The 18,057-nt window shown below is 38.2% G+C and overlaps 1 protein-coding gene across 1 annotated transcript in view; it reads left to right on the top strand.

Moving 5' to 3' along the window:
- The window catches only part of nwd2 (NACHT and WD repeat domain containing 2), a 196,668-nt gene extending 192,183 nt beyond the window's left edge, over nucleotides 1–4,485 (top strand). The window contains exon 8 of the mRNA XM_088910798.1: nucleotides 497–4,485. Within this exon, the coding sequence (XP_088766924.1) occupies nucleotides 497–4,393 (3,897 nt within the window). The 3' untranslated portion in view covers nucleotides 4,394–4,485. The remainder of the gene's footprint in view (nucleotides 1–496) is intronic.
- The last annotated feature ends 13,572 nt before the right edge of the window (nucleotides 4,486–18,057 follow it).

Here is an 18,057-nt window from a genome sequence, read left to right as displayed (position 1 = left end):
TTCTGATGAAGATTCTTATTGTTTTACCAAGAGGTTAATTAATCAGAGAAAAGAAGAAAATTCCCTTTGATCCTCTGTGTTTACAAGTCTGTATGCTTACCTGCTAATGTGTAAACTGGAACTCATTTTTTAAACAATACACCTTCCCCAGTCATAGGAGTTTACACAATAAATACACAGGTTGGATATTATATTGTTGTAAGGCAGGTTTCCTCTCACATGCTGTCTAGGTTAATTGACATCTCTAGATTGTCTCCCATTTGTTTAAATGAAGCTTCCAGACTCCAGAATCATTGTGATATTGTATCTGAGTGCAAAGCATTAAATATTGTTGGCAATTCTTAAGGTAGTGAATTCTTCCTCCCTGCTATGAATTGGTCACGCATCCATAGGTGACCAAAATTACATTTAACTTCCATAGGACAGACTGCTGTCCCAGGGTGCCTGAATTAAGGAATTTAATTATCTGTAATATTTTGTTTGTCTTTTATTTCAGGCTTATGCTTGGCTCCAGAAGGAAATGGGGCCTGACACAGATCCAGTAGTCATTGTGAGGTTTCTGGGATCTACTGAAGTATCTTCTGACCTCCACAGTCTTCTGCAAAGTATCTGTGAACAAATAGCGATCAACTACAGATGCCTTATACATTTTAATCCACCTAAAATTCAGGATCTTAGGGAGCTGTTAGTGAACCTAATGAGTGAATCTTCATTCCATCGTCCACTGATAATTGTATTGGATGCTTTAGAACAACTTTCAGACAATGACGAAGCACGCAAACTATGGTGGCTACCAGTACACCTACCACGGTCTGTGAGAATCATCATTTCCACACTGCCAAACAAGCATGGGATTCTACAAAAACTGAGGTGCCTTATACATGATGAGAATAATTACATTGAGCTCCTGCAGCGTGACAGGAAAATGTGCAGCCAGGTACTCAAACACCAACTCCTTAATGTCAAAAGAAAAGTCACTTCAGGTCAGCAAATTTATGTAAATGAAGCACTGGGAAAGTGCACTTTGCCAATGTTTGTGAATTTGATCTATAGAGAAGTTATGCACTGGAGGTCACATAAAGATGTTAATGGTACATCACTTTGCAGAACTGTGCATGAGAGCATTGAGCATCTGTTTTGGTCTTTGGAAAACAAGTTAAGTTCCAAATTTGTGTTTAGAGCACTTGGATACATCACAATAGCCAAAGCTGGTCTCAGTGAAATGGAACTGGAAGATATCCTTTCCCTTGACAACAGTGTTTTAAGTGACATTATGGTTAGTACCAACATCAAGAACCCTCTAAGAATCACCTACAATCTCATTGCTAAACTCAAAGAAGAACTAGAAGGATATCTCATTGAAAGACAAGTAAGAAATGTGACATTGCTTGTATGGGCCAACAGGCATCTCTATCTGATTGCACAGAAGTTGTATCTCAACAATGAGGAAGATGTCCATCAAATGCATAGTCTCCTGGCTGAATACTTCCTAGGGGTGTGGTCTGGTGGAAGAAAGAAAATATTCCACTATGATAATCACTTTGCTTCTCTTGATTTAACTCAAAGGAATCCCAACCACACTGAAAAGCCAAACACAGACAAGTCTTCCTTTGATAGACAGACTCCAGAGCAGCCTTGGGTGTTTCAGTGCAACTTACTAGAACCAGATATATTCTTTGTCAATCACAGGAAGATGACTGAGCTTTTATATCACCTGACGAGGAGTGGACGGACGGATGACTTGATGTTTGGAGTTATAATGAATTTCAGCTGGCTCTACACAATGATTAAAATAGGTCAGTTTGAAAAAGCACTGGCAGACATTGACTTTGCTTATAGTTACTCACAGGAGAAGGAGCTCAAATTTCTTGCAAGTACTCTAAGCAGCATAAAAGTAAAGGTCATGAAAAACCCTAGCTCTCTTTCTGCTGAATTGCAACAGAGACTTTTGCCTGTTGTTACTTCATTGCCAAAACTTAGACATTTGCTACTAGAATGTGACAAAGATGGTCCAAAGTACTGTTCTATTGTTCCTTTGCATTCCTCAATGGATGTTACATACAGCCCTGAGCGCCTTCCTTTGTGCTCAAGTTACATGCAAATTGTCGAAATTCTTCCAACTTTTGCCCCTACCATTATCATTGCTGCACTGGAAAATGGATCTATCAGCACCTGGGATGTTGAGTCTCACCAGCTTTTAAGGCAGATTGATACTGCTCATTCTGTTGTTCTTGGGATAAAACTTACAAGTGATGAGAAATACCTTGTTGTGGCTACAACTAAAAACACTTTGCTCATATATGACAACCACAAATCTTGCTTGTTGTCAGAGGTTGAAATCAAATCAAAACACTGTGGAATTGCAGGAGGGATTGCCTTTATAAATGGTTTCACCTTGTCTAGTAATCACGCTCTCGCATGGCTAGAAGCAAGCAAAGATGTCAATGTGATAGACCTTCTTTATGGATGGCCCTTATACCAATTTCACTGCTGGTATGAAGTCACTTGTGTCCAGTGTTCTCCAGATGGAATTTATGCTTTTTGTGGTCAGTATCTAAATACCACATCTATATTTCATTTAGGAAGTGGAGAAAAACTAGCTACAGTGACATCAGAGTTTTCTGGGGGATTTGTAAAATCTCTTCTCATTTTAGACACTATTCAGGAAATGGTGATGATTGACAATGAGGGAAGCCTCTCAGTCTGGAATACTGAAGAAATTACAAACCCCCAGATAATTGAGGACTATGACTGTAGAGGAGAAGACAATGAAGTTGTCAGCATTGAACTGTCAGAAGACCAAAGTGCCATTCTCATTTGCAAGGCGAGAAGCATTGAAGTTTTAGATACAAGCTTGTGGAAGATGGCAGAAAAGTTTAAAGCAAAACTAAGTGAACGTTTTATTTCTGCTGTTCTATCCAAAAGTGCAGAGTGCATTGTTGCTTCCATGGAGAATACCTCATCCATTTTTGTCTGGAGGAGGGACAGTGGTCAGTGTATGGCGAGTTTGCTTGAAATATCAGGATCTATTGTCAAGTTAATAAAATCTAATCATCACAACTTGTTGTTATCTGTTACCACTAGTGGTGTTGTCTCTGTCTGGGACATAGACATTATAACAGCGATGTCAAACATTGACAAAACTGGAAAGCCAATCCAAAACCTGCTACTGAGTGGCCGAGATGAATTTATCTTTACATTGGATGGATCTGAATCAGTACATAAGTGGAACTTCAGTACAGGCTTCATTGAAAATGTGTTTAAGCACGAGGGCAATGTGGAAAATTGCGTGTTGACAACATCAGGAGATTTAATGGTCACATCAGATGACAGATGTAATCAATATGTCTGGCATACCTCTACTGGCGAGAACATTTTCCGAATTAATGGGCAGAAGATATCCCAACTTCTTATTACACACAATGATCAGTTTGTTGTCTCTCTTTGTGAACAGAATGCATCTAGAGTCTGGAGGCTAGCTACAGGACACAAAGTATGTAATATACTTGTAGCATTACAGAATGCCTTCATTACGACTGCAAATACATTCCTGATTGGTATGACCAAAAATAAGCTGCTGGCTGTTAGTCTGTGGTCAGGAAGTGTGTCAAAGAAGTTTTGCTGTGATGATGGCGTTACCATCGTCAGTTTTAAGCTCATTCCAGATTGCCCTGATTATGTTGTTTTTATCACATCCACAGAAATGGTGTACATCTGGAGTGTGGCAGAGGAGTCCATCTGCAGACGTGTACAACTCCCAAACAATTTTTTGAAAACACTGGAAGATTTTCAGATCTCACCAAATGGAAAACTGGGAATTGTGTCCAGAGGAGATGAAAATATCAATATTCTAGATTTGCATAGTGGCAAGCTAAGGATTGTGCATGCCTCTGGTGTCCTTTGGCGTCAGAGACTCTCACGGGATGGTCGTTACCTGGTATATATTTGCTTTCAGAACAGCGATGATGATGATGATAGTGGTGTGGTCTCCAACCTAACTGTTATGAGATTAGCTGATGGCAAGAGCATCGGTGCTTGTTCACTTTATAAAACCCCAACCTTTCTCAGCCTGTCTCAACGACATCTCAATATAATTGTGGGATTTGATGATGGGAGTATAGGGACTTACACAGTAGTGGACCGCGTAGATGCAGCCCTAAAAATCAAAATTGCTACATCAAACAGCCGTCAAATTGTTAACAATGCTTCCCAAAAAGTGCGTCCCAAATGTGCAACTCACAGCTGTAAAACAATTGCAGACTGTGTTTGGAGAGAGTCTACTGAGGTTTTTTCAAGAGAAAGTCCCATAAATGTGTCCGATTCAGGTGAGACAGAGGCAACACCAACCAAAAAACAAAACTATTGTCATGACAGAGTATGTTCAGACAATTAAGTTTACAGTTTCAATGCTGCAGATCAGCAAAATAACATCAGCCATACTGTTAATTGAAATAATTTAGATGTATAAAAGCTAACAGTTGTGGCTTCAGAACTCAATACTTTCATAAGCCTCATTTTAAAGTTTTGATTTTTTAAGTTTAATTTTACTGAACATTTATTTGATTCAAGTCAGCATCCTCTTAGTTGTTTCACTGTAGGGAAATATAAGTTAAATATCCTGTTAAGTGTTTGATCTTTGTTGGAGGCAGTTGAATATTTTTATTAACTATTTTGAAAAGATCCTTCCTATTTCAGACACTATTTTTGTTAATTTGCACTGTACCTATGTGACTTTCTTCACTGCTTAACATTATGAAAACCGGATGGACAAGTTTCCCACTAATATATTATGAGTGACAAAGTGACAAAAAATATCTTGTGCATATTGTTTATTTTGCTCCTTGTCATTATTATTTTCTTTTTCAAAAAAAGTGTGCGAACACTTTGACTATATGACAGCAATGATACAGAAATTGACTTTTTAGTACTGGTATACATTTACATTGAACTGCTTAAAAATATGGATAGCTTTATGCAAAAAAATTGAGTGCCTGAATTTTAAAAGATTTTCATAATGTTTGTTGAAACAAAAATAAAGTTACATGGAACATATTAAAATTTTACAGGTTGCAGTTTTGATGATGTTGATAAATGTTATAGATTCATTTTGTTTTTGATTGACCCAGATTTTTTTTTATTAAATCTGTATAACCTGATTAACATAAAAATACATATTAAAACCTTAACAAAAGTTAGTGATTTAAAAACCAGACTGCACTGACCTTGAAGCGCATTTATTTAACAAAATATTACACAAACAAAACACCGGTGGAGTAAATCACTGACTTTTTAAATTAAAATTAATTAGAAATGCATTTCATTAATCCATAAATATTTTAAGACCAGTCATTAATATCACATATTATATAAATGTGGTTGCCTCAAACACAATTGTGTGTAAATGGGTATTTTATGAGGATTTGAGTCTCTGAGTATATTAGAGTTCAAATAATTTTTGGGGGCAGTTATTTATTCTGTGAAAGCTATAAATCTGGGTGTAGAATTTCCTCTCAAGCTTGGAGATTACTTGCAAGTTAGAGCTGTGCTACTAGTTGACTATGATTGGGGTGACATAATTGGCTGAGCTTCACCAAAGCAATAAGTTGAAGTTGCACATTGAACTGTGATTGGTAAAAGCTGTCAATCCTAGATCAGTATGATAGCATGGCTAACTTGACAATATTTACATTGGAGAATGTATGTCATGTTTTATGTGGACGCTATAGTGTAAGTAGTACTGAAAGACTTTAGCTCCATAAAAAATAATTGGTAAGTCTAAGTCAAGTTGCTTAGAAATTGACATAACTGTGTGAATGACAATAGGGGAACATCTAGACAGCTGATGAAGGTCAAAATGTACTAGCAATCACTTAGTGTGTATTTAGTATATCTAGCAAGCATATTTAATTATTTAATATTTCTTTCTTTAGTCTTTCCAACTTGGAATACGCATAAATGTTACAAAATGGAACTTTGTTCATTGTGAAAAGTTTGTTAGCTGCCTTTTCCTTACACGACAGAAAATGGAATAACCACTATTATATTTAAGTATGTATACAACATTGTTGTGTAAAAGGCTAGAACCTTTATCTTTACCTGTAGTTATTATGAATCTAAAGGGCTAAAATTTTCCTTATATATGTTTGTTTATTTTCAATAACAAACACCAAGCTATTTCAGTTATCCCAAGAAAGTTGTGAGCTTTAAATAACACTGATACCTTCCCACAGTGAGTAAACCTTTTAAAGTAAACATTTATGTATTTGCCAAAGCTTTCCGAGTTTAATTTTTTGTTGTTTGCAACTTATGGTCTTTTATGGCTGGAACATTTGACTCAGTAAAAATGTGATCTTTCAATGTAAATAAGTTGCAGTGCCTTGTAAAAGTATTCAGACCCTTGCAAATGTTTCACATTTTGCTGCTTTAAAGCTTGCATTTGATACATTTTGAAGTAGCGATTAATATTTGTTGTATACACAACCTACTCCACACATTCAAAGGAAAAACATTGAATGAAGTAAAGAGTAATTGATATGACAGAAAAATGGAAAAGTCACGATTGCATAAGTATTCAAACCCTTTGCTATAGCAAAAAATATTAGGTACACAATTTAAGCCACACGATTAGATGAGTCATTTTAATTGCATGACCAATGAGTAAAATTAGTGTTCCAAAACAAAACAAATACAATTAACATAAAACAATCTACAGCCATTTACAATATTCTCTGTTTGTGTGAAATATACTGAGAATATATATAAGAGTAGATACACCTGTCTTTGTAAAGCCCCTCAAGTAGTGCATTTCAGGCAACCATGATGACCAAGAAGCTTTCAAAACAACTCGGGGATAAAGTTGTAAAAAGGCACACAACATTTCAAAGACCTATAATATCTCTTTGAGTATGGTAAACTTGATCATTAAGAGTAGAAGACACCCAGACACTGCCTAGAACATGCTGGCAAGGGATACCCATGTGAAGCCAATGGAACCATTGTGTTCATTGGCTGAGATAAAAGAAAATGTTCATATGTCAACAATATTCCAGTCACTCCACAAAAGGGTTTACATGGAACTGAAAAAAAAATCAAACCACACATGGCATTTGCAACAAAGCAACTACATGATATTGCAAGCATGAGGCAAAAGATTTTGTGATCATCTATGTGTGACAATACATGACATTACAATACAGAAAGAGAAAAAGCCAAAAGACAATAGAAGAGAAGAACCTCTGTAAGGAGAAAAAAAATCTCTAGGGGTCCAAGGTCAACTGGCTGCCCAACCCCTCTGGGCATGCTAAGATTATACAGTACTAAATGTACTAAATATGGAGTATTAGGTCTTCCATCATGTCCTTCTGTGTGCCAGTACTCTATGCAGATCTCTGTAGACCAGCAAATCCTCCTAAGCGATAGCTGTATTCGTGATGTCCCTCTTGGATCCATGATGCAGTGATGTAGCATCCAAGATAAGTGGGGAGGAGAAAAGGATAGTTTGGTCAGAACAGATGTATCTACCTGGAAGGCCAACACTGAGACACACAGTGGCATGTACAGCAGCACCACCAGCCATAGTTGCATCGAGCTATGATATAAGGTGTGAGTAGGCTAGGATGAAGTAATAGGTTTTCAGTCTGGATTTAAATCCTGAGATTGACTCGGCATCCTGTATGTAGGCTGGCAGACTATTCCATTAACTAGGAGCTCTGTAGCTAAAGGCTTTACCGCCAGCTGTTTTAAATTTGCTGTAAAGTGTTGAAGGTGCGATAGGTGCTCCCTCATAGTAGGCCATTATAGTAATCTAATCTGTTATACATGCTATACAAAAGCATGTATTAGTTTCTCTGTGTCTTGAGTGGAGAGAAAATACCTTAGTTTTGTAATATTTCTTAACTGTAGGAAGCAAGCCTTCAATACTGCATTAACAAAGAGTTAAATAAGAGTCTTGTTTCTAAGATGATGCCTAGGATACGTGCCGAATCTTTCAGGCAAAATTTTAAACCCTCAGAGTCAAGTACTGTGGTTATAGCAGTCCTATCCACACTATTGCCTCCAAACAACAGAACCTCAGTTTTATCAGTGTTGAGTGACAAAATGTTTTCACACATTCAAGACTTTACTTCATCAATACAGTTAGCTAAAGTGACAATTGACAAGTTGTCATTAGGTGTAAATGAAATATGTATTTGAGTATCATCAGCGTAGGAATGAAAGTTAAGATAATGCTTTCGTATTATCCTACTTAGTGGCTACATGTACAGAGAGAACAATGCTGGTCCGAGCACTGATCCCTGTGGTACCCCAAATTTGACTTGACAAATATTAGATGTTTGAACATAGTGAAAACGGTTAGTTAAGTAGGAGGTAAACCACTTAAGGACAGTTCCACATAGGCCAACCTAAGACTCAAGCCTGTGTAGCAAAATACAATGGTCAACTGTATAAAGGCAGCACTGAGATCTAGGAGCACGAGCACTGTTGCATTCCCTGCATCAGTTGCTAACAGAATATCATTTACAACTCTTGTTAATGCAGTTTCAGTGCTGTGGCCTGAGCGGAAACCAGATTGGAATTTCTCAAGTATATTATTTGAATCTAGATATGACTAAGTTGGATAAGTTGGGCCGCAACTATTCTCTCAAGAATTTTAGATAAAAATGGAACATTTGAGATAGGTCTGTAGTTGTTAAGTAATTGTGGATCCACATTTGATAGCGGTCAAATAACCTAAATGGGTCAGGTACAACGCCTGATGCAAGAAATGTGTTCATCATACTAATTATAGGTCCCGCCAGTACTTCGAGGGAATCTTTAGCTAGTTGGGTGGGGATGACGGACAGGTGGTTGATTTTGTCTTAATATTTTTTTTTGTTCAGGTTCATTAACTAATTGAAAAAACACTGAAAACAATTCTTTGCAGCCTGTTTGATTGTGTTTGAAGTCTGATGTTGTTAATTTTATTGTTAAAGAAGTCCATGAAAATATCACTACTAAAGTTAGCTGGTACTGTTGAATTATGGTGGTGGCAGCATTCTGCTTCTCATCAGCAAGGACTGGGAAGCTTGTCAAGACTGATGTGAACGTATATGTACTGGCACATCCTAGAGGAAAGACCTAAGGCAGACCTAAAACTGGAACAAAAATTCACCTTTCCGCAGGACAATGATTCAATGTATAAACCTAATGCTTTAATTTAATACACTGGATTGACTTAAGAATAAGAAAATGGATGTCCTTGAGGGACCTAGTCAAATTTCTGACTCAAATTCTATTGAGAATCTGTGGAAAAACCTAAAACTGCAGTCCACAAGCAATACACAAGTACCTTGAGAGAACTACGACAAATTCTCCAGGAAGAATAGTCACAAATTACACCACATCATTGTGCAAAACTGGTACACACTTTATCAAAAACGAATTGCAGAATGACTGACAAAGGCGATTTCACCAAATATTGAGTTCACAGGTCTAAATACTTAAATACTGCAATCAACATATTTCAGTTTTCTTCATTTTGAGCATTTAGGGTTTGAACAAAATATTAAGTTTAAAAATATGTGTATGGATAGTTGTGTAATTTTACAAAATAGGAAATCATAGGAAGTGAATGAATACTTTTGCAAGGCACCATACTTAAAATGTAGCTAGCAATGTAAGAGAAAATAGTATTCTTTCTCAATTTCTATTGGAATGCTTGTTTAAAAGTAATACATGTGAATGTTTCTATATGAGAGCCATTAAAATAGTATTGTATGTTATGTTACTTGAATGACTTTTACTAACTTTCATGTTTGTAAATGATAGAAAATATACTGATTCAGAATGTTTTTACGGTATTCTTTGTATTGTCAAGACAGATTTACCTGTTTAGAGATTTATATTTTCATAATTGTTGTATTTGAATTTTGTTACAGAGTTGTATAATTAGAAATATTTGGAAACTATGTATGAAGCAATATAAAATAGTGTGTATGCATTGTTTGTTATGCATAATTTTAAAATAATAAAATGGCTGAAGTTCACTTTTTGTGTTTTTTAAAGTACTGTTGTTGCCATGGTGGGGAGATGGGCTGAAATGTATTCTTGAAAGTGTATTTTATGGTCAGTGTTTCAAAAGAATTTGTTCCTAGTGATTTGTTAGGTACAGTAGGTGAATATAAATTCCTCAAAGTATGTTTTTATAATGTGCTTCTAATTGTGATTTCAGAAATATGTACATATGTAAACACCATTATGTTAAATTTAAAATTAGAAGACAAACAATATACTTAAAGCATCATGTCATTGCTACAATTATGAGATTATATTCATACATGTACAATGAAAAATGTATGAATGTTCACATTGTTTAATTCTCCTATTTTCCCTTTTATAGTTAATCATAAAATAAGAAATTAATTAATTATGCTTTAATTTTTGAAATTATCTTTTAAATTCTGAATTATCTTTCAAATTTTTGCTTACAAATATAGTACACAATTACACAACTAAGTTTATGTAACCTTACAAAGAGTTTACTGATCGTGCAAATACAGATGCAGCCACTCAGAACATGTGGTAATATTATTATGGCATTAGAGGTGCTACAGCACAGCGTGGTGTACTTTGTTGTGTGGTTCACCGGCCAGAGACAATGGATTGGTGGCACTTGTGGTGCATTAGATGTTAAGACAGTTAGATGTTAGATGTACGTTAGATGATTTCTTAATTTAAACTGCTTCCCTATTGTACTTCTTTAAATCCACTTAAAATCGAATATTAATATGGAATTAAGTACCTAATGGAAATTTTAGTAGCTGACAATAAAAATAACAAGTACGAAGTATCTGAATGTCACAAACAATATTAATTTATTAATATAAATATGGTATACATACTGTATATATCTGGTAGTGGTTGTTGTACAAACAAGTTGTACTTTTATAAATCCACTTATTAGGGAATATTAATATGGAATCACATAACAAAAGTGACATTTTGGTAGCTAAAAATAAACATAACTGAAGTATAATAACATCTCTGAATGTCATTAGTGATACTAATTTATGAGTAAAAATAATGAAAAATAATATACATATGTAGCAGGTAGTGGTAAATAAAAAAAAATAAGTGACACAACAGGATTCCACATTCTTAAACATTTTCCACATCAAGGTCTTTAACTCAGTCACTTTCTGTAGTTATTTTAGAAAAGTCTTGATGTGCTCCTTTAACTACATCTGTTGTAATGGAAAATAAAATGTGAATTGGAGTGACACATTGGTGGCTGAGTGGTGTAATTCTGTTCTAAATCATGCAATATTTGGTATGGGTTTGAGCCCAGTAAAAATCCAAGTTATCTTTTTAACAAATTCAAGTACAGTAGGTAGCTGCGCAGCATGCATGCACAGCTGCAAAGGAACAGGTAAAGGTTTATTCCAAGCTGAAAGGAAAACAGACACAACATTTTGACTGTGGAGCCCTTTTCAGGTGGGGAAATTGGCAATTAATGAAGCATGGGAGAACGAAAGACAGGGTAGTTGGGTGGAAGCAGGGAGAAGTTGTATCAACACTCTGAGAGTACTGGAAGAGAGGTGTGAAGTCAAAACCTGTAAATGAACGGAGAGGTTGCATCCACCTGGAAGATTCAATGGCAGCCAAAGTATGCCAGTACACTCACCACTCATCAGCTATCAGTGGGGAGGAGAACAGAGATGAAGCAAAATTCAAAGATGGAGATTATTAAGAGGCCATGATTGGTAAAGACCATGGGGAAATTTGTCCAGGACACCAGGGTAATACCCCTACTTTGAGAAATTTCCTGACATTTTTAATGATCATACAGAGTCATGACCTCAGTTTTACGTCTCATGTGAAGGGGTGCCTTTTTAACAGCATAGTGTCCCCATCACTATACTGGGGCATAAAGACCCACATAGACTGCAGGGTAAGTCCCTGCTGGTTCCACTAACACCTCTTCCAGCAACAACCTTAGCTTTCCCAGGAGGTTACCCATCCAGATACTGGCCAGGCTCACACCTGAGTAGTATAAAGCGACACCTTTCGTCAAACATTTGACAGGTGCCACGCCCCCATTTCAGCCAATGGGAGTCCGCGGTGGGTGGATGTCCCGCCCCCTTGTCATCCAATGGTGTGTTGTTATGGGTGCATGTCCCGTCCCCTGAGGAGCCAATGGTGTGCTGTTAAGGGGGTGGATGTCCCGCCTTCTCCCAGCCGGTCGGGCCGGAGCCTCAGGGTCCAAAAGCCCCAGCCACCGCATCCCTCGATTTATAAATAAGTGTATGAAAGCGTGTATTGGGTTGGAAGGCGACCATGTCTGCAGCGGGGTTGAGTGCGCTCTATTATAAACCTAGGGAATCGGGGAGTTACGGCGGTGTGGGGAGTCTGGTGAGGTGAGATCCCGGGGTGTGAGCGGTACCAGCTGCGGCCGGGTGGCCGGGTGGTTGTCTGGCCAGGCGGCTTATACGCTGCACAAGCCGTGTCTCAAAAAACATCATGGGTTGTAAGCACACACACACACACACACACACACACACACACACACACACACACACACACACACACACACACACACACACAGACTGCGTAAAGTCTCACGGAAAGAACTCGCAGGACAAATAGCAGGTGAAATGTGAACCACTTTATTTCAGCAGTAGGTTTTCAAACACAGAAACATCACAGTACACACTCGTTACCGGCTCATGTTTGCAATCAACAATTAAATGTTGGTTCGGTACACGTAACCACCACCCCAACATTGCTGAGAAACTTTGAGGCATCTGAAAAAGCATTCATAATCCCCTTCCGCTCCCCATGTCGAAAACCATGCGAACCACACTGGGCGATCCGATCTAGCAGAGCAAAACAATTTGCCTGCGTAATCAGCGGGATGGTGTTACCACAGGTTCTGTGCAAAACACGCTGTATTTTGGAATACACACTGTAGAACCCCCCAGGCTTCCGTTTCTGATCTGAAAACATCAGATCCGCAATAATTTCATTCAAGTTCTTGGCATACACATCTATCTCACAAATTTAACGACATTAGCATTCGACTCTTTGTTTTTCATATCAAGCTTTGTAGAGAGAAGTGTGTAAAGCACTCTTTGTAAGAATTCAGACGTATACATTCGTAATTCTTCATTCTTCGGACAATGGCACACCCGGGTCTGTAAAACAGAGTGAAAGCTGTATTCACATTTTACATAGATCTTTTTTTTTTTGCATCTGTAAAAATAAGAATAATGTTTCTTTTGCAACGCATCAAAAGTCACATCTACTAATTTTTCATCCAGCTGTTCAAGTATGGTGTGTACATGCACGTATGGGGAGCGGTCGTCAATTATGTTTTTCAGCAACTGTTTTATGCCCCGCTCAGTGTCATTTGTAATGGTGTACGAACCCAGACACCTGGCGGTGTACAGAACAGCCGATAAAATTCGGGCTAAACTGAGAGACTTATAAATTTCTAAAGCGGCAAACGTCACATCTTCAAACCCATCTGTGTAGCCGAGAGACAGGCATGTGTGACCCCGCTGACCAGGATGGTCAATCAAACAGACCCGGCAGTCATCAACCAGGACCCCCTTTAAACAGTGTTTGAAGATGCAATAAACTACTGCTTTCACAATCTGGGCCATAACATCGGGCTCATTAGGGACATCGTTAGCTAAACCTGGTTGGGCATCAGCTTTATTAACATTTGGTCGAACACACAAGCATAGACACGAAACATTCAGTTGCGCTGGTAGTTTGAAGATTGACCTGTCGACCTCCTCTTTATTCTATTAAAGGAAAAAGAAAAGGAAGGCTTAACAAAATAGACATGCTTTGTACCTAAAATATCAAGCATTTAACGCACTTTTGAGCTAAGTTTTTTCGTTAATATTTACCATTTGTAGCGAGGTATCATCGCTAACACCCGGCAGTTCTTCAATATCTGGTACCCCATCTGAACTCACACGCCCACTGCTGTCACACGTTGCAGAGGGCGGGGTCGGGTTTTGCTAAAAAGAAGACCAAGTATTAAAATGACATACGCTAAGCGCCGATACAACAATTCCATGATCAGAAAAAATATTTTAGCCGCCTACCTCTTCACTTTGTAGAGCAGCGGACCCCGATGTTTCTCCACACAAAGAAGGCATCTTCGCAGCTCCCAACAACGGGAGGTGTCTGACAGCTCCAGGGACGCGCTGCGACCCTGTCAAGCCGGAGCGTTTAAGAATATGCGCCAATGGTGTAACCACGCCTACATAACACAAGACATTTTTCAATTGGTTGTGTTGTTTTTTAACAACCCCCCCCCCCTCCATTGTTTTATCGAGAGCAAAAAGTATTCACTTATCAATTTAGAAGTTTTAAACTTTAAAAGTATTAACACACAACACAAACACAAATGATGTGTTTGCCCAGAAAAGAAATTTTAAACACGCGGGGTTGGTCTTAAAGTTTTTAAAATAATGTAATAAGACACAGCTTATTTTTAATAACACATTTGCGACAGCTTTTTTCGAAAGTTTGAAATAAATTTCCACACACCGCAAGCGTAAAAGTCTTTAAGGTATTAACAGGCAACAAATGATGGGGTGTTGTTCTTTATACTTTAACGGATTGATCTTAAAGTTTTAAAATCACGTATTAGAGATATTTGAGAGACGTGCGGTGAGGGGTCGGCGTCACGGTAGTTAAAGGCTCTGGAATGCAGAGTGGGGGTGTTAAAACTGCCCACATAGTGAGGGGGAGGAAGTTAAAATTTTTAAATTTTAAGCGGGTACAATTAACAGTGACAATAAACAGACAGATATAGGAGTTATAGTTTTTCATTTGTTTTAAATGCTGTTTTGTATATACATTTTATATTCATGTAAAGTTTTCTAATTTATAATCACCACATGTATTTCACGCAAAAATGTTCTTTACATCGCATCGCGAAAAAATAAAACCTCAAAACATCAAGCTTGGTTTGTGAACACGTCGCTATAAAGAATAGATACATTTTCTTATAGCGATACCATTAATAAAAAAACATTTTGCTTAATAATATTCTTAGTGGTCTGTTGGTGAATCAAACACAGACACCGAGACACATTTTCACCACGTTTTAACCGCTATGAAATTTAGACACCGTTATATGTCTTAAAATAATATAGATTTAACATTATAACGGTCTAAAACGTTTTCTAAAATGTTTCTTAAAATAATTTCTACAGCCCAGTACGTGCACACCCAATGATACCTAAGATTAATGGTTTTATGGGGGGCCACGTGTGTTTCTTAGAAGAGAATGTTTATCGGTTTGGGGTATAAGTACCAGCGGTGTAACAGGCGAAGTTTTGGCTGGATTCCAATTCTTACAGTCTCGCGTTATCGACTAACTCGTCAGAATGGATCACACCGATCAATTACAACAGTCTGAAGATAGTCTATTTACAGACTTAACACTGTTCAATTTGATAGACGAAGACGAGGACTCCACGAATTTCAGCGGTATGTATATCTGGCTTATTGTGAGAAAATTACAACGTCACGGTGCATGTCTCATGTTAGCTATAGTTGCAAAACGTTGTATAATATTTGTATACTAGGCAATATTGAATTATTATAATGGAATTACCAGGGAGTTGTTCCGTAATGTGGTCGTGACTGTGTGTATCCATTCATTTCCATTAGCCCCGAAAACAACAGCTGTAAAAAGACCAGTTACGGCGCAACCCAACACTGGTGAGTAATTACGACAATGTTTTGAATAACGCTTTACAACCATGTGAGTCTTAAAGACACAGGGGTACTTTCTCCACACCAATACACGTATGTGTCTATTCCACAGACGCGGGCGAAGGGACAAGTTGCTACACGTTTAAAAAACCTCGTTTGGGGTTTACAATACCACCGGAAAACCTTGTGGAGACACATGCAGATGTTCACGTTATACCAGAGGGTGCGGAGCATATTATCAGATCGCCTGGGAGAAGAGGTCGGTATTATATAAAACATTCTTTTAGCATGCCCATTTAAACGTGTCTATAATAAAAATTCCCACCGTTTTTCTATGTTTTGGTAATTTGCGGTGTTGAGTTCTTTCACTAATGGTATTTTCCCTCTCCGTGCAGAACCTGAACCTTCAAAAAATAAACTGCGACGCCGCGCTAAGACGTTAACGGAGTCAACGAGCTCAAAACGTCTCAAATCAACAACCAAAGGTTAATATAATTTAAGCGTGGTCAAGATGTGTTATGATCCACTTAAGATCCTAGTTCGCGTAGTTTTCTGTTTGGGGGTGTTAAAAAGCCTTATTTTAAAACTGCTTAGCCTTTAAAGTTAAAAGCAACTGGTCTGTGCCATGGGTCTATATGCCGTTAACCATGCCGCTTGACCCAGTAGCGCCACCACAGGAAACCGGTGTAACAACATGTCCGGGTAACTTGTTCCATTCACCCGCAGCCCTTTGTGTAAGGATGCGCCACATATGTGGCATTTTTATCATAGTTATCGTAGTTTTCTGATTTTGACCGTTTAGATTGCATTGATTGTTGTGTTGAAAAGCCTTTTATTTTTATCACAGTGTAGTTTTCTGATTTTGAGATAATGAGCATTGGCATGGTATTAAAAAGTCTTTTATTTATTCACACAGCAGCTGTATCGACGAGCGGCGAAACAAATGTGGCGGAAATGTCGGACCCTAAGGTGGTGACTGCATCGAAAACGGCTGTTAATACTCTGCCCAAAACCAAACGTGTCAAGCCTTTGGAGAGAAATAATAACGCAATTAGAGACTTGGTGTTTGGTGATGTGCGAGACTCAGTGAAGTATATTGTACAGTTACTATCAACGGTGGGCACTAATGAGGTGGATAAAAAGCGGGATTTAGAGAATCTAAGAGCAGCTTTAGCACGTGTACATTCTGTGTTTCCAAAACCGATCCAGGTTTATGCTGCTAGCCTCTTAGACGTATTTTCTAAAGAGGATGCCACTCTAAACTCTGGATTTCATAACTTGATAATGCTATTTCATGGTTCATTGGCGAAGACCCCCAGGGATAAATGACTAAACATGCAGTCTAAAAAGTGTTTAAAAGATCGACCGCTTGCCAACATCAAGCGTTTGTACATTAATAAAAGAATTAAACTGGGAAAAGCATGTTTGTTGCGTCGTAAAAGATTCAGAGAGAGGCATCAGATTTCCCAAGGGCCGCCCGAACCACACAATGAGAATGCAGTGGTAGAAAATAACTTAATGCCCGGGGGTGCTGTAGCAGAACAGGATGTCGGTAACTTTGAAAACCGAGAACCGGTTGTGCTGAACGATCTGAATCAGGTTGGTGGCGGTGCAGGGGCGAATAGAGACCCCTTAGTTTTCTGGAGCGTATACGTAGTTATAACAGGTCTTATCATAATTTTAGAGCAACAGAGCACCATGAAGAATTTCGTTTTGTTAATCTCGACAGAATAGCCTCGTATGTACAGGCTATAGATGCTGTGCATTGTGCAGTCCAGAGAATATTGGATGAACTTTCTCCAAACATCGAGGCAAATGATTTTGTACAGCTGCATTTGACTGCGGGTGGTTTTAACAAACCCTTGTTCTCACGCAGGAGACACCCTGGAGAATTAAATGCTGCCGATTTTTTAAGCCACATCTCAGACCTCTTACAGAGCCACACAGAAGTTCTCACCGATGACAGCCTCTGATTAGTGGTGATGAGAATTAGGAATATGCAGGGGGGTGCCCGCCGAAGATTTAAATCTGTTCTGTACAGCCGGGTAATTGCTCGGAAAAAAGCGCACCTTATCGACTTACATTACACGGGGGGTAATCTGTGTTTCGCCGGGAGTGTGTACAGTTTGTTGAATGAAGGTTGTACCGATGGGGAAATGTTACAGGGTGCTAAACGAATGCACAAAGACTTCGGTTTTTCAGAGAATCGGAAAATTAGTTTGTCAGACATTACCACTTTTGAAAAACGTTTAAAGGTGGTCATTAAAATTTTGTACCAAGACCAGGGTGATTGGAAATATTTTACAACGGGGCCCACACCACCAAATTCTAAAATAC

The sequence above is a fragment of the Atractosteus spatula genome, chromosome 1 (genome assembly GCF_055471065.1).
Source record: "Atractosteus spatula isolate fAtrSpa1 chromosome 1, fAtrSpa1.hap1, whole genome shotgun sequence".
NCBI lineage: Eukaryota > Metazoa > Chordata > Actinopteri > Semionotiformes > Lepisosteidae > Atractosteus > Atractosteus spatula.
The sequence above is the reverse complement of the archived record's forward strand: the minus strand, read 5'-3'. Positions and strand labels throughout refer to the sequence as shown.